We start from the raw sequence: 25,253 nt of genomic DNA on the forward strand, positions 1-25,253 counted from the left end.
GTTGAGAAAGCATCCAGATAAATTTTGCAAACTGAGAGATCTAACAGTTAATATTTACTAACATATTGCAACCTGTGCTTTGAGCTTATTCTTTTTTTTGCCATTCCATATAATTTTCAGCTTTTTGGAAGATTATTTAAATCAGTGAAAATTGCCTATTTCAGGAGATTTGAGACTAGGATTTTTACACATTGTTAATTTATTTATTGTTACCACACCTAACAGGAAGTTGCAAAACAGAACAACGCTATTTCTCTTTGCTTCACAGGATCCTGAGAATGAAACTCATAAAGTACATAGCAAATTAAATGTTGCAGATAAGAAAAAAGTCCCCTAGGAAAAAAATAATATTCTATCATATTTGGAAGTAGACTGCTATTAGAATCATAGAATCATAGAATCGTTAAGGTTGGAAAAGACCTTTAAGATCATCGAGTCCAACCGTTAACCTCTCACTGCCAACTCCACCACTAAACCATGTCCTCAAGCACCACGTCTACCCATCTTTTAAATACGTCCAGGGATGGAGACTCAACCACTTCCCTGGGCAGCCTGTGCCAGTGCCTGACTACCCTTTCGGTGAAGAAGTTTTTCCTAATATCCAACCTAAACTTCCCCTGGCGCAACTTGAGGCTGTTTCCTCTCGTCCTATCACTTGTTACTAGGGAGAAGAGACAGACCCCCACCTTGCTACAGCCTCCTTTCAGGTAGTTGTAGAGAATGATAAGGTCTCCCCTCAGTCTCCTCCAGACTAAACAACCCCAGCTCCCTCAGCCGCTCCTCATAAGACTTGTGCTCCAGACCCTTCACCAGCTTCGTTCCCCTTCTTTGGACACGCTCCAGCACCTCAATGTCCTTCTTGTAGTGAGGGGCCCAAAACTGAACACAGTACTCGAGGTGCGGCCTCACCAGTGCCGAGTACAGGGGCACTATCACCTCCCTGGTCCTGCTGGCCACACTATTCCTGATACAGGCCAGGATGCCATTGGCCCTCTTGGCCACCTGAGCACACTGCTGGCTCATGTTCAAGCGGCTGTCAACCAACACCCCCAGGTCCTTTTCTGCCAGGCAGCTCTCCAGCCACTCCTCCCCCAGCCTGTAGCGTTGCATGGGGTTGTTGTGACCCAAGTGCAGGACCCAGCACTGAGCCTTGTTGAATCTCATGCAGTTGGCCCTGGCCCAACCATCCAGCCTGTCCAGGTCCCTTGGCAGGGCCTTCCTACCCTCCAGCAGATCGACACTTCCACCCAACTTGGTGTCATCTGCAAACTTACTGAGCGTGCACTCAATCCCCTCATCCGGATCATCGATAAAGATATTGAACAGAACCAGCCCCAGCACTGAGCCCTGGGGAACACCACTCGTGACCGGCCACCAACTGGATTTGACTCCATTCACCACCACTCTCTGGGCTCAGCAGTCTAGCCAGTTTTTTACCCAGCACAGAGTGCACTTATCCAAGCCATGAGCAGCCAGCTTCTCCAGGAGAATGCTGTGGGAGACAGTGTCAAAGGCCTTCCTAAAGTCCAAGTAGACAACATCCACAGCCTTCCCCTCATCCACTAAGCGGGTCACCTTGTCATAGAAGGAGACCAGGTTAGTGAAGCAGGGCCTCCCTTTCATAAACCCATGCTGGCTGAGCCTGATCCCCCGATTGTCCCACACATGCCGTGTAATGGCACTCAAGATGACCTGCTCCATGACCTTCCCCGGCACCGACGTCAGGCTGACAGGCCTGTAGTTCCCTGGATCCTCCTTCTGACCCTTCTTGTAGAGAGGCATCACATTTGCTAACTTCCAGTCGTCTGGGACCTCCCCGGTTGACCAGGACTGCTGATAAATGATGGAAAGTGGCTTGGCAAGCTCCTCTGCCAGCTCCCTCAGTATCCTCGGGTGGATTCCATCTGGCCCCATGGACTTGTGCGCATTCAGGTGGAGGAGCAGGTTGGTGACTGCCACCTCTTCGACAACTGGGGCTTCATTTTGCATCCTATCTCCATCTCCCAGCTCAGGGGCCTGAAAATCCCAAGGATGACCAGCCTGACTATTAAAGACTGAGGCAAAGAAGGCATTAAATACCTCAGCCTTCTCCTCATCCTTCGTGGCAATATTTCCCTCCACATCCAACAAAGGAGGGAGATTCTCCTCGGCCCTCCTTTTGTCGCTGATATATTTGTAGAAACATTTTTTGTTATCTTTAACGGCGGTGGCCAGTTTAAGTTCTAGCTGGGCCTTTGCCTTTCTAATCTTCTCCCTGCGTAACCTCACAACATCCTTATAGTCCTCCTGAGTCACCTGCCCCTTCTTCCAAAGGTGGTAGGGTCTCCTTTTTTTCCTGAGTTCCAGCCAAAGCTCTCTGTCCCTTTTAGTAATATTACCATAGTAGTATGATAAAAAAAGTCATTTTATGTGTCTTATAAATTGTTATATTAAGTAACTAAGACAAATATGTCACATATTTTGTAAATACTTTAAAACGTTGGGTGAATATAAGATCTATAAAACATGAAAGCAATATGGCTTATAGGTGGTTTTCTGCTTCCCTTTCATAGTCTTTTTGTATCACCAGCAGCATGAACTGATGTTTTGTGCACTCTCTCTATTAAATGGAGAACACCAGGGGAACAGCTGGGTTGTACCAGAGTGCCACGTCAGGTTCTCAACCCCACCCCAGGTAAAATCTAGTGCAGAGGAACACTGAGTTTTCTCTTCTCCATGCGGACAGATCTCCTGCCTCAGCAGAGAAGCCAGGAAGGACAAACTAAAGGCCTCCTCCATGTTTCCCTGCCTCGGTGGCATTTCAGGAAGGGACCTTAAAGATCATCTGGTTCCAACCCCGCTGCCATGAGCAGGGACACCTTCCACTAGGTCAGGTTACTCAAAGCCCCATCCAACCTGGCCTTGAACATTTCCCGGGAAAGGGCATCCACAGCTTCTCTGGGCAACCTTTTCCAGTGCCTCACCAGTTACCAACTCATTTTCTTGGCCAAGTACTATGAACTGCTTTATTACTACCTTATCAGAAATAGAATAAGAATTTCTTGGTGTCTTAGAAAGACCAATGATGCTTAACCTCAGGTGGGGCGTTTGAGCCCTTGGCTGTGAGCTAACCAGGTAGTAGAAAGTAATCCAGGTAATAAATAAATAATGCGGGGGGGGGGGGTGGGGGGAGAGGGGGGCAAGAGAGTGATAAAAAGATAAATGCTCTGTTCAGTCCCCAGTAAAGTAAGCTCAACAGACTCTTCATATATGTAAAATAGATCATATGGTTTCTGCTAGCCTCGGGAATTTATAGGCTGGGTCCTCATATACACAACACTGCTTCCCTGAGTCAAACCATCCATCATGACATAACGGGGGAAGATGGGGCATCATATGTCTTGTATAGACTAGCACATTTTCATTAGATAGAAACACCACCAGTGAATACTACTGCTCCCAAGCTCTACGCTGCTCAAGGTTACCTTCATTCTCAGTAACACTAGATTTGCTGTTAACAACCCTGGATTACAGGTCCTTGGAGCAAAGACCCTTTGAAACTTTGCAAAGTGCATCAACAAAATTGGTGCCAGAATGAAACAGTCACATGAAAAGGAGAAGGAAAAAAAACATTAATCATGCTCCAGGTGAAACACTTGCATTGGGGCTGGTAAAAGGTTGACTAAGTAGCCTCCAAGGATAGAGAATGCCTCTGAGATTTTGTCGTGTTTTGTAAGTGTTGCAGTGGCCCTTTAGACTATATAACTCCCAGCTTTAGTCTATTTATGATAGTTTGAATAAACAGCTCATGAGAAACTTTCTTCAGCCAAATAAAAATAGTTCACTGAAAGCTCTGCAGGGTGCTGCACATCCCTGCACTGACAGACACACTGCTCTGGGAGCCTCTCATCTATTGAGATGGAAATTTTTTCCTCATTGCAAAAAATGTGCATTCCACTTCCATATCTGAGAACTAACTGAGAGACCATGTGTCCCCAGTCTGGTCTGCATTGCCTCTCCTTTCCTCATTTATTTCCCTCTGAAAGTCTTCATGAAACTGGAGCCAGGCCCTGTATCTGACTAGTTCTCAAGGAATCATCAATAACTCACTGAAGCTCTTGCTCTTGTTCCATCTCTAAGAAACTCCTCATGTCCCTTGTGATGGGTTCCTGCTCTCTCTGCAGGACACCCAATGGTGATTCATGAAGGGAGAGAGGATTAATTGCTGTCTTGCTGGCACAGTCAGTCACAGCAAGAGAAGGCCAGATAGCCTACATGTTGAAGACGGCCGTAGCCTCTGCTGATGTGCAGTCTTCAAAAACACAAACAAACAAAAAGACTGAAATGTGAATAAATGTGAATATTATTTCCTGTAACAGATTACTCCCATTCAGAAACATGAAATCACTTAGCCCTACAGGTAACTGAACTAATCCACACAGACTCACGCTTGTTCCTTTCAGGCAGAATTACAGGCAGGATGGCTGGCTTGCAGACCCATTATTGTTAGCTGTGTATCAAATTTTATTCGTCCCATAAAATAGCCATTGGTTTGAGTACTATATAATTTTCTGAAATTCCTTCTTTCAAGAAAAGCTATCCTGTCAAACTGAACTCCTCAGGAAGCTCCAAAAACCAGATAACTATATGCGCCTCTATCAGAAGCTGCCTAGTGCCTGGTACCTCAATGGTTTCAATGTGTATGTTCTTGGAGGAGTGAAGCTGCCATGCTGAGAGCTCCCGCTGACATCAGCTGAAGATGCCAGTGAGAGCCAGGCAGCTGGCCAGTGTTTTCTGCCACCAGATCTTTTGCGTGCTTCTTAAAATACCTTATTTAGTAATATCTCACTGCTGTTCAATGAAAGACTCATCTCATCTAGTATTCTTGTATAAACACACATGCATAAGTTCAGTTTTTAAAAGATACCTTCAGGTTAGGTATACAGAATTAAATCTGTGTAACTATATCCCATTACACCATTTGTAGATTTAGCCCTTCAGGAAAAGAAATACTAGTGGAAGGTTCTTCAGAAGTTGTACGACATTAGTACAAGACGAGAACTGGAAACATTCTGTCAAATACTAATGAGTTTGTCCACATTTCTTTTTTTCCACCTGATTGATGCACTATTATTTCAATGCAAATTATTTGCTAAGACTGACTTTTCCTGCTTAGTCACAATACAGTTTTCATCTAGACGCATTTATACTCGTCATAGCCTAAGATGATGTAGATGATAGTGTTCAAGACTGGATTTCAAGAGCATCTTACAAAACCCCTAAAATCTAAATTTGGATACTGAAAATGTTTTCAAACACAATAGCAACCAGCATTTGAGCAAATTAAGATGTTGAAAGTCTAATGATCTCTCTTCATTTAAAAATCAGTCATAAAATATTTGTCTGTTTTACTGAAAAGGAGATCTTTGAAGCTTAAAGAAGAAGAAAAGAATTACTGCATTTTTTTTAAGTTGTATTGAATCTTCTTTTTTGCTTTAGAATAATAGGAATATTTTTAAGCTGGTTTTGAACTCTTCTGAACACACATTGGTCAACTGCTTCAGTTTGACTTCAGCATGTCATCACCGAGAAGATCACATAGTTTTCAGTATTTCAAGCTAAGTGTCCTTCTGGGGAGACCATGATGCAACATTTTGAGAATCTGGTTGGCCCCACGGATTAACAGTTTTGTCCCTGAATATACAAGTTGGTATCTGTGATGTCTATGTTTCAGCACTATCTCAAGCAAGACTGACGGTTTCTGTTAAATAGCATGTTCTGTTAAATATTATGTCTTCATTCCAAAAGCTAATGTTGCCCTGAATTTTCCATGATCATTAGCTCTTTTCAGGCACTGAAAAGTTTTGCAAACTCACATTTTGGAAAAAAAATGTCCAAATTACACTTAAATAAATATTTATTTTTGCTCAGGAGACCAAAACTTTTTAAAGGATTGCAGCCAAAGACAGGAGCAGACCGGCCTCCCAGAACAGCATATCCTATAGCAAGTATTTCATGCTCACTTCAGTCATGGGCCCACCAAATTAGTTGCATCTGATTGTACTTTACTTGAGTTTCTGACCCACATAAGAACTACAGGGAGGCTTTTTCTATTCTCTGCCCGGCACTTCCCAGCAGGAAGGAGTCATCACAACTTCCAGTTTTCCCACTTCTGGCAGTACTGCTTAGGGCAGGTGCCACACTGATTTCTGCAAGGGATCAAAATCCGGGGAATCTTACCTGCTGTGGAAATCACACGTCTCCCAAGTTTTAAACTTTTCTCCTTGTCTTCCAGTCACACGGCAAGAAATGCTATCACAGCATCTGTAATCATAGTGGAAAAACCAACACAGATCTGCTGAGGAGCAGAGACTGATTTTTTATTCTAACAACTGTACAATTAATAATATAATTACCATATTTTGACTATAACAAATAAATTTGGTTTAAAGTACCTAAGATCTTAAATAAGTGTCTTCTTTAAGTGCAATGACTGTTTAGTTGTTACAATATGCAAGTGTACCAACACAAGTATACTCAGTAGGCTCTGATTTTAGATAGTGCTAGGTGGGACTCTTCAAATATTGATACAACTGATAGAGAAATGCCATTTTAACCTTATTACTAACTGCGAGTTTTCGATATCCAGAAGAGCACTGACTGTTGATGAACATTTTCAAATATAAATAAATGTTTATGAATTTTAATTTTTAACACTTAGGGGCACAGCTCCTTCTCTGTCTCTGCACTGTGCGACAGGGTCTTGGTCTGAAATTGGGTCTCTATACATGGCAGCAAAGACACTGCTAACAAGAGGCTCCCTTCACAAAGTGCTCTTTCTTGGCACTTGCAGGTTCTTTCTGTGGTTGAAAATACAGCTCTTGCAAACGCTGATGTTTAGGCTCTGTGCAACTGGCCCATCCATTAAGTTTGGATGACTGGGGCGGGGGGGGGGGGGGGGCTGAATTTAAAGCTGGTCTTTGGTTATTTCTGTATCTTGGGGATCCATATGTCACTCAGAGTGATTGTGTCACTCAGCTTGCCAAAAAGATTGACTTGAAGGACTAACAATAAACAGCCTTATTGTAAATCCCAAGCGAAAGATATTAAAGTCACAAAAATGCCAAAACAACCTATAAAGACATGATGAATAACACTGGAGAAAAACAACAAATAGAAAAATGTACCTAAAGTTAAAAAATGCACTTTTCAGTTCTGTGGGGGAAAAAAAGAACAGATATGTATAATGTAAGCTAACTAAAACTGGTTATATCAACAAAGAGATAGTAAAATATTCACACAAAATTAACATGTCGAAATAGCAAGTATTTTAAAAAATCATATTCAATCTATATGAAAGAATTTGAGAAATCAGAAAAAAAAACATAATCAGGAGATACTGAAGTTGCTTTATTTCACCATATTTCAGTCTTTCTCTGGAGGCCAAACTGAAGATGCTGTTGACAAGGAGCGTTTTAAAAACATCTCATTACCTTACTCTGCTTCTGATTATGGCAGGTGGTCAGAGAGACAAGGTGGAAGAGCCTTTCTGGCTTGAAAGTGAGATTTCCACAGGTGTGAGAGTTGGGAGTGGTGTGATCAGATCTTCACTGGAGTAAAAGGGCCAAAACCAGACCCCTACTTTCTTCACCATGTCTTTGCAGACAGGTGGATTCTTTCCTTCAGTCTTGGTTTGTAACCCAGAAAATTTCTGCTGCTTCCTGAGGTGTACCATTTCCACCTAGTTCTTTCCAAGTCCCTCAAAAAATGTCTTTAGTATTTCTGAAGATTTACTTTAATATCTGTTCCTTGATGCATGTAAGCCTCCTTCCATAAGTGTCCCTGTCCTAATTTGATCTGAAGGCTTCTTCCTTGCACTCTCATTTCTTTGCCCCACTCCATGAGCTTCTCCCAGCTTCAACTAGTTCTACCAATTACTTCTTTGGGCAAAAGTTCTGGTTCTTGAGGATAATGGTGCAATTGCTGCTGCTATATCCAGATAAATAATTAAGTCCCTAATGTTCTCCTTGAGACTCATGCACTGCACCCACTGATGATGCTATGAATCTCATTGTATCCATGCGTTGTATTTATCAAGGTCTAGTAAATACATTCTGATTGTTTTCTCCACCTTGCTATGGTATTTTGTATTAATATTTATTTTGGCCTCTGAGCAATAATATATCTACACCAAGAACCTCTATTCTTTTTTTCTGTCTTTTTGAATAAAGCCCTTATTCAGTGGATTACAGCATGACACATTTGCACCCTGTTTTTAAACCACCATAAGCACATGTAGCCAGTAAAGAGAGGGGTCCGGTGCCCCCATGGGCCTGCAAAGTAGCATGGCAGGCCAGACTGTGCAACCATGTCAGTACTGAGGCTGGCACAGAAGAGTGCTCACAGGCAGAGGAACTGTAATAACATGATGGGAAATTAGACAGGCTGCTAGAGTTGGTACACATACACTAACGTGACACTATGATGGTTGATTTTCTTTGATCTCAAGGGGACTAATTGGCTCGCCTTCTGCATTAGTCATGGCCATCCTGCTTCCATCCATAGGGTGGTTCTCCATATGGCATGATGTTGCCTACAGTCTCACTGCCCGTGATTTGTGATCTTCCACTCAGTTACCGCTAAAGCTCTTCCTATTGGCCTTGGCTGTTACAGGAGCTGTGTTTCCAGCTTCTGCTTCCAAACGGTTCTTCCTTATTCAGCTCTTGCCACCCTCAGCAGGCAGGGAAGCCCTCCCCTGCGGCAGGCGGGATGAAATGCCTTTGACCAGATTTTTAAAGGCGACTGACACCCATCAATTACTCTGATAACGAACATACAAGATGTGCTTTTGAAAACACCTCTTTAGAAGCAGAGATCAGAAAGCCTGAGACAAAGACGAAAGTGAGAACAGAGCTCCGGCAGTGAGTGAGCAAGCATGGAGTAAGTAAATGATCGGCTTTTTTTATTAAAAACCCCCAATAACAGTAATAATAAATTTTTAAAACCCCTCGCCTCCGTTTTTCCCTCGGGGAGGACTTTTTCCTCCCTCCCTTACACAAAGCTGACACGTCTTTCGAGCAGGGGGTGAGTTTGGCGCTGCTCGCCGCCGAGCCCCGACTACGAGGGCCGCGGGGCCGCGCTCCCGGCGGGGCCGGGGCGGGGGCATTCCCGGCGGCACCGAGCCCGTGTCCCGCGAGGCGTTTTTGGGAAGCTGTGCTGAACAGTGAACTTTGCCCCGCAGAGCTGTGCTTTCCTCGGACGGCGTCCTGCCTCTGCTCTTGCTCGCACCTTCCCCCGCTGACCTCCGGCTGCGAGCGCCGCCCGGCCTCCGCCTTCCAGCGGAGCCGATCCGCCCGATCACAGCCAGCAAACACAACCTGTGAGCGGGGTTACAGCGTGCCGGTGGGGGGGGGGGGGGGGGCGTTACAATAATTAACAATCTCTGTTTTCCTTCCCTCATTGGTGTTTCAAACCACACTCCAGTTTTTGGAGGGTTAGGTGGTGAATGGCAGGTGTTCTGCTTTTAGTTGTATTATTGCTAGAGTTGCTGTGGCTTTAAGATTGCATACAGAAAGCATAATTTGCCTCCAGATTGCTTCCGTGTGATCTTCACTGTTTCTCTAGCAGCCGTGCTCCTGGTTGCCACTCTTTCTGTCTCCTTTGTCTGCCCTGTTTCTGTCGCCAATGTTCCGCCCTTGTGCGTTGCTCTTGTCGCTGCTGTAAGGAAAGCAGCATGCTCGTAGCTGAGTAGTTTGAAGCCAGAAGGCACAATTAGATCATTTAGACCAGGGAGTGCTAATCACAATGTGAAAATGCATGAGCTAATTCAAAGCCTAGGGCCAGGCCATCCCTTTCCCCTGTTGCTCTGAAGGCAGGTGCTGCTGTGCCGCAGCAAGGCCAGAACAGGGTAGCCATAATAAACTAAAAAAATTAGAATCATGGAATCATTCAGGTTGGAAAAGACCTGAGAGATCGTCGAGTCCAACCGTTAACCTAACTGCCAGGTCCACCTCTAAACCATGTCCCTAAGCACCACATCCACACGTTTTCTGAACACTTCCAGGGACTGTGATTGCACCACTTCCCTGGGCAGTCTGTTCCAATGCCTAACCACTCTCTCCGTAAAGAAATTTTTCCTAATATCCAATCTAAACCTCCCCTGGTGCAACTTGAGGCCATTTCCTCTCGTCCCGGAGAGGTTTTAGGTTACTTTTTATGTTGCAATTTAGGCTTCTTGCTATAAGTTTTGGTTACTGACAATGCACAATGCTAAGTGGTAATACAGTGCTATTAATCACGGTAACAGATAACAACTATTGATATTATCCAGGTCAGTAAGAACTACACCCCCCACAGTGAGCACTGTTGCAGGTGATTCCCTGAGAGTGCAGAATGAACAGGAAGAAAGACCACTGAGCATCTCCTGCTTTTTGGCTTCTGCCTTTCTTGCAAGATCATCCCTTGTTTTATGGTTGATGAACAGCACCTGTTTCTGGCTCACCAGCTGTAAGCTCTGAGCAAGTGACTACGTTCACACCAGCTGGGAGCTTTTTCTTCCTTGTTTCGCTCATTCCTTGCTTGTTGCTGCTCCCTTACTGAATATCTGGATGCCTAGAAGCTATGGGAGAGAGGGAGGAAAGGGATAACAAGGTGGAATGGCGTGTTGCGTATGGTATGTTGCATGTGTTTCTTCCAGAGCTATAGTGCGAGCTGAAGTTAGCGTTTTTAATTACATTCTAATATACTGTTGTGTAGTATATTTTTATAGAAGGCAGAAAGCAAGTGTTTATTTTTGGCTAACAGCTAAACAGCAACGTACCTCCACATGTTACTTGAAGGTGTTTGTCCTAATACTTATAATTCACTTTTGTTACATTTAAATAAGTGGTAAAGGGTTTGGGGTTTTGTTTTGGTTTTGCATCAGTGTGCCAATAATTTCTTTCAGTATCTGAAGTCAGATAAAGAGAACAAAAAAGTAAATTCTTTTGCTGTGTCCAATTACTGACTTATAGCTTAGCTGACAAGAGCTTATTCCAGTTTTTTCTGTTGGAGCTGTATCTCTCAACATTTTTAAGAATGAGGAGTTCCTTTCAATTCTGGTGGATTCCCAGAGTGAGTGGTGGTGTTGCCAGTCTTCTAGGATGAGGGTGAAACATGAGATATGCCTGGCTTCAATACATATTTTGGCCATGGGCAGATATTTTTGAAGCGAAGGTTTGTCTTTTTTCTTCTCTGTAGGGCTTCAAGAAGGATAGACTCCAACCTTGGAATATATTCAACAAGTGAAATATCTGGAGGAATGGGGAACTGCCTGGAGCTAAGCTGCAGTCGGGGAAGAGGGGGCTAATTTTCTAGCAGTTTCAGGCTTGCGGCTTGCTTTCTGTAAAACAGAGCTGACAAAAAACCCGGGGTCTGCACAAGGCAGTTGGCTAGAAAAAGCTATATAACACTAATTGGAGTTGTTACAAATCTATTTGAGTTGAGTCAAGTCCACCTAATTCAGCCACTTAACCAAGCAAAAGCTTCTTTTGCTAAATCTCTTCAAGTGGCTGTTGAGGCAGTTGCAGGCTTTGTGGCATTCCTAGCAGGTTGAATTAATTGTATTGTAAGTCAGTTAAGCCTTTGTTAATGGCTGACAAATCTGGAGAAAGAAGTGGCAGGGCAGTCGTGTAGTATCAGCTGCAGAAGACAGTAAATTTTGGATAAGGTTTACAGACAATTAAAATGGTTTAACTAAGGGGAACATGTCCGCACAAAGTTGTGCTGGCCGCTTCCTGCTGTTCATGGTGCTGCACAATTTGGCCTCATTTTGCAGAAATGTTTAGACTGAATTATTATAGAGTCCTATGACTTTTTATGTGGAGGTACTAGGCTGAATAACTGATGCTCTGTACGTCTGGTTGTAAATGAAGTAATAATGTTTTTAGTTAATAGTGACATTTGAGAACCCTTCAGTTGAAATTGAGTAGTAGCGTCAGTGGTAAATTGCAAGACTGTACTTGCTATCAGCTTGAAAATAACCAGCTCTGTTAGACTTTGGGAAATCCACAGTTGCCTCCAGTGATTCTTTGTATGGGGAGACTTCTGTTGAGAATAACTTAGTATCACCACGTATATTTGGAGTCCCCTTTGTCTGTGCAAGGACTAATCAATCTATAGAATTAGTATTTTAGGATTACTTTGGGTTTATATGAACCTGAATTTATATAGTGGAGAGGCTTATTAATATGAGAACTAAAAGCAATCTTGAAATAAAGAAGTAATGGTGTGATGAGAAGCAGCTTTTTCAAGTCAAGGGCCATTTTCTTCAGTTTATTTGAACTCTTTAGGTAAGAGTCTTAAAATTAGCTTTAATTGAACTCCTCTAGGTAGCTTAGAAAAAGATGTTTCATGAAGTGGCTGCTGGGGAAAATACTATGGAGTTTATATCAGATTGTTGCTCTGATCATGTTTACTGTGAACTGTTAAATTTCAGCTCACTGCCCATTACGGGGAGTCCCATAACTTGTGTTTCTTTACAATACTTTTCTTTCTTCCACTTAAGGTATGCAATAATGATTATATTGCAGTCTACTTGGAAATAAGATTGAATAATAAATTGCCTTGCTTGCAGAAAATGCATGCTTTATTTGTCTGACTTCACCTTCCAAACACTGACTCTGTCTCAGCAAAATTGATGAGCTTTCTAAGACCTGTGTCTCTTCCCCATGAATTTATGCACTAATTAATCTTTTACTGTCTTGTTCTTGACTGAGCTCTTGTTCTCTCAAAATAAAATGTCTTTTCCCACTCTTGAATCCTTTGTATGTGGTTTTCTGCCCCCTCTCCAGTTCTCAAACTTCACTTTGAAAATAGTCTGCTTTTGGTCAGTACACAGTTTGATCCCATCAGTACTCATGTCTTTGAGGTAAAATAATCTCACTAGTTCCTCTTTTGTAAAGAGATATAAGGATTGACTGGGTTCCTTTTTTCCTCCAACATCACACTGGTGACTGTGCTCCATTTGTTGCTTACTATAAGCTTAACTTATTTTCAGGATCGCTGCCTACCAGGAGATGACTGCACCATTACCTTGTACAGCCATTGCTGCCATTCTATTCAGGTGAACAGATTTCTGGCTCCTCCCTGCATGTGTTTGTTTCTACTTCGCAGAATTAAAATTGCATTGTTTGAATTGACCCGCCTTTTTTCCCCAAGCATTCCTGGGCTCAAATGAATCACTTTTCTTACCCCCATGTAAGAAATTCAACTCCATTAAAAATCACGTCATCATTGTTCTCTCCCCACCTGCCCCTTTTTTTTTTTTTTAATTCTAATTTTTAATTAGAGCCCCACACTGTTCTAAAGTTGTCTTTCTCTTTCTACAAGCCCTTAGAGAAGTAGTCTAAGGTGCCAGGCTCTTACACGGGTGTAACTTCCCTGTGAAATCTTGTAGGAGGAGCAGATTTCCTGAACAGAAGGATGTTCTAATCTCATAATGCTGTAATTCTCTAGGTATGCACTAAGGACAGCAGCATCACCTTAGAAAATAATTCTAAGGCAAGTACAGGCACCAAATTTTATAGTTTAGTAGGTTTTTTTTCAACACTTGATTGCCTGTGCCAATGGTTTCTAACCTGTCCTCAGAAGATCATTGTCAATAAAGCTATGGGAGCTCAACTATGGTGTAAATCCATATTAAGTCTTGTAAATAAAAGTTACATAAATAGTGTCCTGTATTTTCCAGATTATCATTTCCAGAATAGCTTTCTAGGTAATTCAGAAAAGTTTTATATATATATATATAAAAACACATATGTATCTATATGCATGTTTTAAGTTCTACTTTCTTTGAACTTAAGTTCTACTTTGCTTCAGGATTTATTGGTGTTTAGTAACTGAACAATTCTTGCACTCTTCCTCCATGTATTGCTGAAAGACGATCACTTTGAGCTCTAAGCATGGTTATTTTATAATGTACAGTAATGCTACATAACAACTTAGGATACAGACTTGGAACTCTAAATGGTAGGTTACCTGAGATGAAATTTGTCCTTGACCCTATCTTAATCCACAAGCAGGATTACCACAGGGATCAGGAAATATCCAGCACTTAACGCCACAAGAAAACAAAGTGCTAGGATGGGGCTGCAGACATGAGTAAAAGCAGATTTCATCATTTGCCTTTTTTTTTTTTTTTTTCTTTTTTTAATGTAACAGAGGTGGGGAGCACTACTCTTGTCCCCAGCTTGGAAAGAAGAATGCCCAAGTGACTGAAATGGGCTGGTGAGGGTTGGTTATTTCCAGGGTCCTATGGAGACCTTCCCCCTGCAGCTCTAACTGAATTTATGAGTGCTCTGAAAGGATTCATTGTACTAATACAATGCCCTGTAACTCTTGGGAGATACAACATTGGCAAACAGAAAATTCTCCTTTCCTTAAAATGAGTAATCCAAGTATAGAGATGGAAATTGACCACAGTGCTTCTAAAGCAAGGTTTCACCACAACTCTGTAAATCACTGTTGTAACTTAGTAGTAGAATGTACAAAAAAAAAAAAAAACAAAAAAAAAAACAGCTGGAACTTTGCTCTTGGATGATTAAATCTCCATAGCCACTGGTTACTTATTTACAACTGGGAGTTCACAGTCATGTTTACAGAAAGTCCTGTGTGCTGTGTTTGCCTGTTAGAGGTGATGGTTACTTGTTCATTCAAAAACATGTTTTTGTATATGAGATCTTCACACCAAAACTGCAGACCCTGGAATGATTTGCAGTGCTTTCTCAGTCTGTGCTAGAGAGTGGCGGCTGCCCCATGTCCTGCAAAATTAGGACATATTGCAGTGATAACTCTGTCCAAGTGAAAAATCAATCCAGGATTAGGTTTTAAGACTATTGATCAGCAATACTTACTTGGAGGAACACATAGCTTCAAATGTTCTAGGCATATTTATATAAAAACTATGGTATGTATGTGTAAAAATGTAAATTCTGTTTTCTGCAGATTTTAAATATAGCTAATGCTGGTATGGGGCCTGGTTGGCATCTTAGAATGGTAGTGGAGGAGATGGCTTCCAGTTCAAGTGTTCTTGAGTTGGAGGGGAGAGTTTGTTCAGGTTTTTCCACGTCCCTTCCAAATATAATTAAAACTGCTTTATTCACTGGAGACAAGATATTCAGAAAACATCAGAGTGACTTTGGAACATAACCTGAATTTTCATAGAATTTGTGAAACTTAGAAACACTGATTTTTCTCAGCTCTTCGAAGTTTTTGATATATTTTGAAATCTGTGCAACTGATTCAAGATGAAAATTCCTGGGCCAAATGAATAAGATGACAGCCTTCACTTATGTCCCTGCTTCTTGGGATGTAGAAAGGCTACTGCAGCCTCTCTGACTAGAGTGACCTAGGTAGCAGAGATGGAAGAAATGGAACTAGTAAAACTCTGTCCTCCTTCCCACTGAAAGTGGGGCTGGGAAATTAAGTTTCCCACTGTTTTGTGTTTCATGCTTCAGATCTGTTGCCAAAGGGCTCCCATCCCTCTCCAACCCTTACAAGTCACGTATGTAAAAAGTTATTTTGTTGTGTTTCAGGAGGTACCTCCTAACGGCACTGATTTCATGTTTATTCTGGAACATGCTTGGCTTGAGTGCAGCTATGGACTCTAAACCCAATATACTTCTGTTTCTGGCTGATGATCTTGGCATCGGAGATATAGGTTGTTATGGGAACAATACTATAAGGTAAAAGATCTCTCCGTACAATATATTTAGCACTACAGAACGCCTATCCTGGTTAATTAGGCCGAATTAGAAAATAAGAAATGTTCTTAATCTCTGAATTCAAGGCTCTAGTGATTGTGTATTTAAGTACCTGTATATATGCACATAGGTTTGGGGCCTAAGTAAGCAGTGTGCAGTGAAAGAAAAAAAAAAAGATACCATATTTTCATTTTGTTTTTTAAGTTCTTTCTGGGAATTCCTCCCACCCCTCCTGCATGTGCTAACTCTCCAGCCACTTGTTTTATTATTAGAGTTACTTTTCTCTCTCCTTCTCATGCATTAATTTCTTCATTCCTTTTCATGCATAGTTAAGCCTTACTCTATCCACCCAGTGCTTTTCTAGAATCCCTCATCCACTTACTTGCCGTCTCCTCCAAAACACTCTCATCCAGACTCATGTGGACTGACCCACATATTCATTACGTGATTATGTGCCTTCAAAACTAGTGATTACATTCCTTCAAAACTAAAAAGGCAAAGCAGAACTGAATGGGCACTAGGAGCACATCTTGTAAGCCTCCACTCATGTCTTCCAAGTGGAGCACAGACATTTTGTTGGTATGCTCTGGGTGCATCTCCCCCACATGATGTTGGTGGGGTTGTGCAGAGAAATGGCAACGCACTTGTGGAACTCCGTTGTCCTCCTCTGCTGGTGGTGAAGATGGGGCAGGGCGCTCTCGCTCTTCGTGGTGTTGTAGCCCATTCTGCTGGGAGAGCTAGGCTCCCATACAAATAACTATGTAAAGATATCACTGTGTTATGAAATAAATAGCACATGTTAAAAATGTGGAACAGAAAGTCTTGGTTCCAAGAGCTCCAGTCACCCTGAGAGATTCTCTGGCTCAATGAACTCTGACATTTAGGGTCCATATGTGCTGGCAAAAGTGATCTGTTGGAAGTATTGGAATAGAAAAATATCAGCCTATCTTAGACAGGCCTTTCCACTTCAGTTTTATTTTCAAACTAAACAGTACCAACAATGCCTAGATTTCTTTTCAGTGTTGCCAAATGCACTCTATGGCTGTGTCCCAAGAATGGATTCTCCAGTGGCTACAACCCACTTCACCTGCTGTATCAAACTTGTTACTATATCAGTCCTGGAGAATGTAAAGGAAATTTTTATTTTTTTAAGGAACTGTTCAAAAGCTCTAGTTCTTCTTGGCAACTTACTAAAATAAGTTTCAGATTACCTTGCTTCTATTGAACTTGAAACTGTTTTTTAGGACCCCGAACATTGACCGCCTGGCAAGAGAAGGAGTGAAACTTACTCAGCACATTGCTGCAGCTCCACTTTGCACTCCAAGCAGAGCAGCTTTTCTCACTGGCAGATACCCCATTAGATCAGGTTGGGCCCATTTTTGAATTACAAATTTGTGTGTATGGTGCTGAGGTACTACAATAGCCAATAAGTATTGGAACAGGAGAATTCAGCTATTTCATCAACCTGAGATAGAAGATACACTGCTAGAGGCTCAAACTTTCTATAAGTAACTTCTGAACGGGAGCCACTGCCTCACCAGCTGACAGATCTTTAGCCTGACTATAGGATGCGGGAGCTCTCTATGATGAAAATAGGTATGGAGAAATGCCAGCAGCAGTAATATCTGTCATTTCCTTACTTGCAACACAGTCTAGGGCAAACTGATGGAATTCCTCTTGATGGTGATGGTTAGAGGTAAGGGCTTGAAATGGGGGTCCCAAGAGAAATGGGTGAGTTCTTTGCCAGCAAAGTGCAGAAAGTCACAAAACTCCAGTGAAAAATGGAGCATTGCATCTATTCCCCACCTAAGGTATCTTATGGAGGGCTTCATAGATATCCAGCTCTCACTAGGTGCTATATAGGAAAATTAGATGGCTACTTTGAGAGCTAAGTGCAAAATCAGGGTGTGTTGGGTGAACTGTCTCTCGCCTAACATGATACAACATTGCTCTGAGGTAGGGAAATGCAACTGTTGTCTCCCATTTTAGATGAAGAGCAGAGAGGCTAAATTATCACAGTTCCTCAGAAAGGCAGAAAATAAAACCTACTATATACTGTCACCAGTGATTTATTTCAGTTTGATGGTAAAACTGGTGCCAAGCAGTATTTGTTTTGAAATATAACTCTTGACTACCTGAAGTACTTAGACGCGCTGATGCGACTGCCTACAAGATGTGCTCGGTTTTACATCTTGTGAGGAACTCTGCTGGCTTCAGGTTGAGCTCTTGATGCAGAGGTTGGCAGGAGCAGCCCAGCCTCTGCCAGCAGAGAGCGAAAGGCCCGCAGGAATGACCAGAGCTGTTTCTGTCAGGGATGGCGTCCAGCAACAGGTACCGAGCGCTGCAGTGGAACGCTGGGTCAGGAGGGCTCCCTGCTAATGAAACTACTTTTGCCAGGCTGCTACAGCAACAAGGCTATACCACGGGACTGATAGGTAAGAGGAAATGTTTTAGCATGACCCTGAAGAATGAATGAGTTACATGAGGGGAATTTAGGGATTGTATTCACCCAAACTGGTCAGTTAGTCACAGATACAAATCAACCAAAAGGTTGAGGGGGAAATACCCTCTTATTTGCAAGATAACTACAAATACTGCAGTCTAAAGAGTTTTAAGAAAACGTTAATGCCTGTACAGGGCATTCCTGGAACAGGAAGAAATAAGAACTGTCTCATGATTATAATGGGTGAGCATTTATTTTACTTGGCCTCAGATTTTTCAGAGGTTGGTCCACTGTGGGAGTTTTGTTAATGTAGAGGTTTTTTTCCAAACAAAACAATGTCTTTCAAAGTATATACAAAGTATTTCATCTGCCTTTAGGAGGCAAGAGTCGGAGAAACAAAAGAGGACAGGGAAAGAAAGGAACAAAGTTTGTACCCACAGAGGAGAAGATGAAGTGCAAGTGTCTCACAGATGAGGTTGTGAGATCCCAAAGAGGCACGATATAGTGGTTGTTCCCTCAGATGAAGCCAAAATGCAAAGGAGCACCATCCTGTCTGTGACTTTGGTCAGACCTCAGCAGCTTCAAGGTTCATCATTCTTTTGCCAAATATCTCTAAAATGAACTGGCAAAGTCTCTTTTCCCTTCCATTTGCTTTTATTACTGTCAAGTGACAGGCACTCCCGCAATGGATCCCTTCACAGAAATGGGTGGGTAGGGTAAGCACTGTGTCCCTTAAAGCCAGGGGGTTTGGGGCCAGCTGTGCCAATTTCATTGTCATCTCCAAGTGCTAGAAATAGATGTGGCTGCATTGAATCACGAGGTAATGAACTGTAGTCTTCCTGGCTCAGTCTGTAATTACTTGGCAGTCACATAACCCAGCAAACCTCAGGGTCCTTTGATCCGGCACATATTCTAAGCAGACAACAGCTTCTGTCTACTTGCTTTATTTTGTGCAGGGGCAGAGTCAAAGGTTGGTTTACAGCCTTTTCTCCTTTTCATATGGAGTCAGGACATGCCTGAGAAATCATCTTCCGGAGTCTGGTGATCAAGATACCTGTTAACATTGGCCAAAAGTTTACTGGATCTTCTAGAAAATTTGTAACATTTTGTTAAAATGAAGTTGCAAGTAAACAACTGAAAGTTAGGAAGGGAATGTATTAAAGCAGCCAGCAACTTAGAGTACCTTAATTCCTTGATCCTTGCTGAAAGGTAATGAAATCCCATTCTTATGTGACCCTTAGCTGAGTAGCTGAGCATCTTGCAAATTTCTCTGTTTATCACGTGTCCATGTGGGGATTGCCCGTTATGGTATGACGTTCACCTGATCAGGCACTGGTTTCACCCAGCACCTTTGTGCACAAAGAGAATGCATTGATACTCTGTTGAAAAACAAGAGTGACTCGCCTAATTCCCAAACAGATGCTGATGATGTTACCTTGTTTGAGTTGTCTACCTTAATGTTCTAATTTCTTTCATGCTTTAAAACCTTCAGGGAAGTGGCATCAAGGTGTAAGCTGTGAATCCTTCAATGATCATTGTCATCATCCTCTAAATCACGGGTTTGACTACTTTTATGGTATGCCTTTCACGCTTCTAAACAACTGTCAAGAAAACAAACCTCCAGAGCTGGATGTAGCCCTGCAAGCTAAGCTTTGGCTTTACAGTCAGATAATTGCCCTTGCTGTGCTCACTCTTACTGCTGGAAAACTGATTGGTTTGATTTCCATCCGCTGGAAAATAATTGCCTGTTTTACTTTGGCGGGTGGCCTTTTCTTCATTTCTTGGTACTCCAGTTATGGCTTTGTGCAGTATTGGAACTGTATCCTGATGAGGAACCACGATGTCACTGAGCAGCCGATGAAGTTAGAGAGGACTGCTTCCCTCATGCTGAAGGAGGCAGTGTTATTTATCAAAAGGTAAATGATTGTCTGTAGTTTTCTTTAAAGGGGCCAGGATGTTCTGGGCACTTGGAACAGAGTATTATTCTCCAGTAACTACAGCTGTATCATGATAACTGCTTTGAAACTCATATCCAACGCACTTAAAATTCAATTGCAACTGTCTCATATTGGAAGCTACAGTAAATGAGATATATTTTAACCAAATGATACATGACCATCTCACTGTGCCCTGTAATTTGTAATTACTATATTTGCTCCAAGACTAATCAGCCGATTTTTACACTTTACTCTACAAGCCTCATTTGTGCTCTTTTTCATACACCCTACAAAACACCTAGATAAAATGTGTGTGATGCACAAAAGTATTTCATGTGAAAATCTCAAAACACTTTAAATCTATTTCTATTAATTGAGAAGGAAGCCAAGTAAGATCATTCATTTTCTAGATTCAAGTTCTGCCTGCACAGCCTTCTATAATATTTCTGTGCATCAAGTGTCTTTCTGTGAAACAGGGAAAGTAACTATTTTTTTCTTAAAGTTTGTGAAAACAAGTATACTGAAAATTTTAAGTGGCCATCTTAGAAAAGCCACATGAATTTTAAAGTAAATATGAGACTGTATCCAGCTGCATTTAATTAAAAAGGCATCAGAGCTAGGCATCTGATTCATTTAAGCACTGTGCAAATGCTATGCCTGTTTACACATTGGAATTTGAAAATAATCTGGCTGAAAAAAGATCTTTCTTGCCCACATTTCATGTAAAAAGAAAACGGTCAACAGTGATCAAGGGGGATGCACTAGATGTGAGTATGATCTAGACCCAATGTGTCTGTCTGTGCATGGATGAATATGAAACCTTTCAAAATATTCCAAACATACAACAAATTTTTTTTTTATTTTTGGTTTGTTTTTAAGAAACAGGCATGGACCATTCCTCCTCTTTGTTTCCTTTTTACATGTTCACACCCCCCTCTTTACCACAGCAAAATTTCTTGGGAAGAGCCGTCATGGTTTATATGGAGACAATGTAGAAGAAATGGACTGGATGGTCGGTAAGTATCCTTCATGAAGGATTTACTTCAGACACATATACCTGTGTATTTTAAAGCAGGAAAACTAATACCTACAGAAATCTAAACTATTAAAGACTTCTTATAGGGCATTGCAAAAGATTATTATTGAAACATTATAAATATGGCTTGATCTTTCTAATTGGTTAATAGAAACCTTGCTGTCTCTTTTAAATTTAAGGCAAAATTCTGGATTTGCTTGACAAAGAAGGTTTGAAAAATCATACATTCACATACTTTGCCTCTGATCATGGAGGACACTTGGAGGCTCAGAATGGATCTGCCCAGTTAGGTGGCTGGAATGGAATTTATAAAGGTAGGAGAAACACTGTAACTTAAAATCGGACACATAATGAATTTGCCTGACTGAAGCTATCAAGGCTGGAATGAGTTGCATTTTTAGCTTGAAATATAGGTGACATACAGAGATGCTTTAATCTTAGTCACCTTTTCTTTCAGTAAAGTGCAAGCATTATTACACATGTCCTTGACAAAGGTATTGTCTAGCTTGATACCTGTAAATTATTTGGTGTTCTCAAGTAAAAGGCACTGGAAAAAAAGTGATAATTCCCTATACTGTATTCTCTCTCTCTCTCTCTGTCTGACTTTTTATCCTCTCTCCAGAACAGGACTGTTTGCTGATTTGCTTGTTTCTTTTCCTCATTATGTTCCAGAAATCATTGCTGCCCAGCTAATCAATACAGAATAGAGTAAGCGCACATTGTGTCATGACTTGCAGCAATAATTTATTTCCCATATGCTTTTATATTCCACCCAAAATCAGTGATTGGCATAAAATCCAAATGGCCTTGATGGTCTAAGAAGAGCTCACTCTTTACCTCCTGCTTGTCCCTTTCTGCTGTGAATCATTCTTCAACCTGCTGAGCAGTACAGTGGCTTTTTTCGAGCCAAAAGAATATGCATTCACTGCATTTTCTCCCACCTACCCGAACAGCCCTGTGTCATCAGACCACCTCATCCTGTGACCCGTCATGAACATGTGACAATGTGTGTCAGGGTTTAGGCTCTATTATCACCAATAAATCATCCACCTCTTGCCCAAACTTTTGATGTTTTTATTTTCCTAAACAGGGTTTCTTCCATTTCAGAACCTTTTTGAGCTGCTCCACAGGGCACAGCAGAGGTCCAAGACATGGAATTTTGGCTCTCATGAGGTGGATGCTCTGCTGCTGAGCAATGGAGGTTGCTGGCCCTTATGAAAGGGAAGGGCTGTCAGTTAGCCTGTTCACCCTCCATCTCACTCGCTGCTTTTGCTTGAGAAAGTGCTTCTCTGTGGATAAGACTGATTCATAAGCCTGATAGGATCTAACAAAGACAATGTTTTTTTCCATATTGAATATATGAATTAAAACAGGTTTCTTCTTTGGGAGTTAAGTAAATATTGTCTTCATACACCCAGCATCAGGATGCTTCATTAGGTTAGTTTCTGTTAGTAGCAAGTTGAGAAAAGATGTTTTCCTGTCATTTGAAGTAAAGTGTATATGGTACAATTTCATAGGTTTGGATTTTTTCTTCTGAGTTAAGAGATGTTGCATTAAGCATTGGGAGAGTCAGGTCCAAATCTCAATTTCAAAAAAGGGAGAGGCACAAGGCATATGGAAATATAAGTATTAAGGACACATATTTTGAAGGGAATCCATGGCTCTAAAGAGAAGAAATTTTTTTTGCTGTTTATTAAAATAGGATACTAATTAGTAAGTCTTGTGTGGGTTTAAAGAGAATATCATGTATTTCTTCAGTTTTGTGAGTTCTTCAATTTCCAGTTCCTCCTCTTTTCTCTTGCTGGGAAGCTCTTCAATAACACTGGTGAATGCAGGCAACCCATGAAATAGAGGATAACAGAAGGATGAAGCTGTTTTATTGTTGCTGAACATAGGTTTTCAAAGGTAGATTTGTTATTCCTACCCTAACCTGTGGTAGAAGTTAAAATAGAGATTGCCTCTCCCTATCTTTCTAAGTTTGGATGAGTTATATGTCACATTTTGAGGCCTTCTAAAGTATGGGTAGTCCAACACAAATGAAGAGTTGAATCTGTTGGATAAGCAGTGTATTACTGCATCTTTTTCTGTGCATTCAAATGCAACAAGCCAGTGAAGAGGTTTCTGTTTGCCTCTGAACTGCCATGTATTGATTCATTTCACTGCAGGTGGAAAAGGCATGGGAGGCTGGGAAGGAGGGATCCGTGTGCCAGGAGTATTTAGGTGGCCAGGAGTGTTACCTGCAGGCACAGTTATTGATGAACCTACAAGCCTTATGGATATTTATCCCACAGTTGTTCATCTGGCTGGAGGAATATTGCCACAGGACAGGTATGGAGATGTTTTCAACAGGAGAGATTGATAGGAGAGCTAACTACTAACAATTTACGGTGTTTCTTATCATCCTTGGGGATCCCACAAATATTGCTTAGCCTCAAGCCTGGTCTGAGATTTTAAACTAGTGAGCAAACTCTCCCAGATATGCCCACAGGTGTGCTCATGGCCAGAGGAGTTCTTCCTGCCAAAGACTAGGTGCTAGTTTCAAACCCAGGTTCAGCCTCATTCAGGAAAGAATTGGTGGCTGAGGTTGTTTTGGTACTAACTGACTTGACTTAGGGACACTTACAAATACCTCCTAAAGTCATTAAACCCATCCTTGCTCAACAGATTTCTTTAAGCTCCTTTGAAAATTGCTGAAATGTAAACAATTATGAGATTGGTATTGATTTCCTGAATAAATTACTTTTTTCCACTAGACCAAGCTTTAAATATGGTTTACATATTGCTAAATGGAATGAGTTGACCCAGCTATTAAAAAAAAAATTATCTAGGGATTTATATATTGGCTTGGCAGTCTGTTGGCTGCTGTAAATCTATAACCAAATTATTCTATATGCTGTCTCAAGCACTAGTGCAGCCAATGCAAAGGCAGTGATAAGTATGCAGTTCACTGTCAGGTTTGCCCCCACCTGATTACGCTTCTACCTGTTATATTAGGGTGATTGATGGACGAAACTTGGTGCCTTTACTGCAAGGAAGAGCTCAAAAGTCAGAGCACGAGTTCCTGTTTCACTACTGTGGGTCCTACTTGCATGCAGTGCGGTGGCACCAAAAGGACAGTAAGTATAAATGTTTGTTCCATGGTAACTGCAAAACATGAGTTTTCTCCTCTTGATAGCCATCTTGCTACTTCCATCATGCAATAAATTTGTGGTGTTTATCAGTACTGATCTCTGAGATTCTTCAAATTGTTGTGAATGACTTACCAGTGACTCTGGCTAGCTGGATGTGTCTTATGGCAAAGAAATATTTGCAAGTAACAAACCTAACAGGAAGTGGGGTGGGAATACAGGCTGTCTACTACTACACCGGAAATTTACTGTGGTTTTCTTCTTCTAGTGTTTTCCGTCTTCAGAGTCAGTACTCCACATAGAGAATTTGATTTGTGGTGATGGGGGTGCCAGGGTGTGTGAGAAGAGGTCTCCTTAGTAAATAGTTGTACTCCTGTTGCTTGAAGGCACTTTCCATTTTCCTCTATTGCCTTGTAGTTGTGCCATAAGATTTCTTTCCTGCCAGGTGGAGCCATCTGGAAGGCTCATTATGTGACCCCTGTCTTTCATCCACCTGGGGCTGGGGCTTGTTATGGAAAAGGAATTTGCCCATGTTTTGGGGAAGGTGTGACCCATCATGACCCTCCGTTGCTGTTTGATCTCTCGCGAGACCCTTCGGAAGCCAAACCTCTGTCAGCTGACACCGAGCCCCTCTTTGACGCTGTAATAAGGCAGATGGGAAGAGCCATAGAAGAGCATCGCAGGACGCTGACTCCAGTCCCAGAACAGCTCTCCTTGTACAACGTCATGTGGAAGCCGTGGCTGCAGCCGTGCTGTGAGACGTTCCCATTCTGTCGGTGTGATAAGGAAGGTGACATCACACAAAGTTTGTGAGATGGATGTCTACTTACATGTCCTGTGGCAATGAGTCCTCTGCTGACAAAGCTTTTGGAAAATAACTGTGTCCTTTCTCTCTCTGGGAAGCAAAGTGGATGAAAATAAAGAAAAGGAATGTTGATCAGAGATTTTTCCCCTTCATTCTTCACCAGTAGCCAAAGGTCTAAGGAAATC

At 41.8% G+C, this 25,253-nt stretch overlaps 1 protein-coding gene and 1 long non-coding RNA gene across 7 annotated transcripts in view; one reads left to right on the forward strand and one right to left on the reverse strand.

Moving 5' to 3' along the window:
- LOC148055792 (uncharacterized) overlaps positions 1-25,253 on the reverse strand; it is a 34,688-nt gene that overhangs the window by 3,696 nt on the left and 5,739 nt on the right. The window contains exon 2 of the long non-coding RNA XR_015704577.1: positions 6,220-6,303. This is a non-coding gene — a long non-coding RNA (uncharacterized LOC148055792). The remainder of the gene's footprint in view (positions 1-6,219; positions 6,304-25,253) is intronic.
- On the forward strand, positions 8,688-25,200 carry LOC104009830 (arylsulfatase D). 6 transcript variants are annotated; one of them, XM_087756456.1, is made up of 12 exons: positions 8,689-8,919; positions 9,221-9,358; positions 13,016-13,081; positions 15,552-15,701; positions 16,964-17,085; positions 18,032-18,154; positions 19,655-20,078; positions 20,979-21,115; positions 21,315-21,449; positions 23,301-23,463; positions 24,130-24,251; positions 24,709-25,200. In XM_087756456.1, exons 1-12 carry the CDS (start codon positions 8,915-8,917, stop codon positions 25,074-25,076), a joined length of 1,953 nt encoding a protein of 650 aa, XP_087612582.1. In that variant the 5' UTR covers positions 8,689-8,914; the 3' UTR covers positions 25,077-25,200. The 6 variants fall into 6 exon arrangements, with proteins under 6 accessions (XP_087612583.1, XP_087612584.1, XP_087612587.1 ...); XM_087756457.1 differs by lacking the exon at positions 13,016-13,081 and having other exon boundaries at positions 8,688-8,919; XM_087756458.1 differs by lacking the exon at positions 9,221-9,358 and having other exon boundaries at positions 8,688-8,919.

The sequence above is a fragment of the Nipponia nippon genome, unplaced genomic scaffold (assembly GCF_047370975.1).
Source record: "Nipponia nippon isolate SJK-2023a ecotype South Korea unplaced genomic scaffold, ASM4737097v1 scaffold_2, whole genome shotgun sequence".
Classification (NCBI taxonomy): domain Eukaryota; kingdom Metazoa; phylum Chordata; class Aves; order Pelecaniformes; family Threskiornithidae; genus Nipponia; species Nipponia nippon.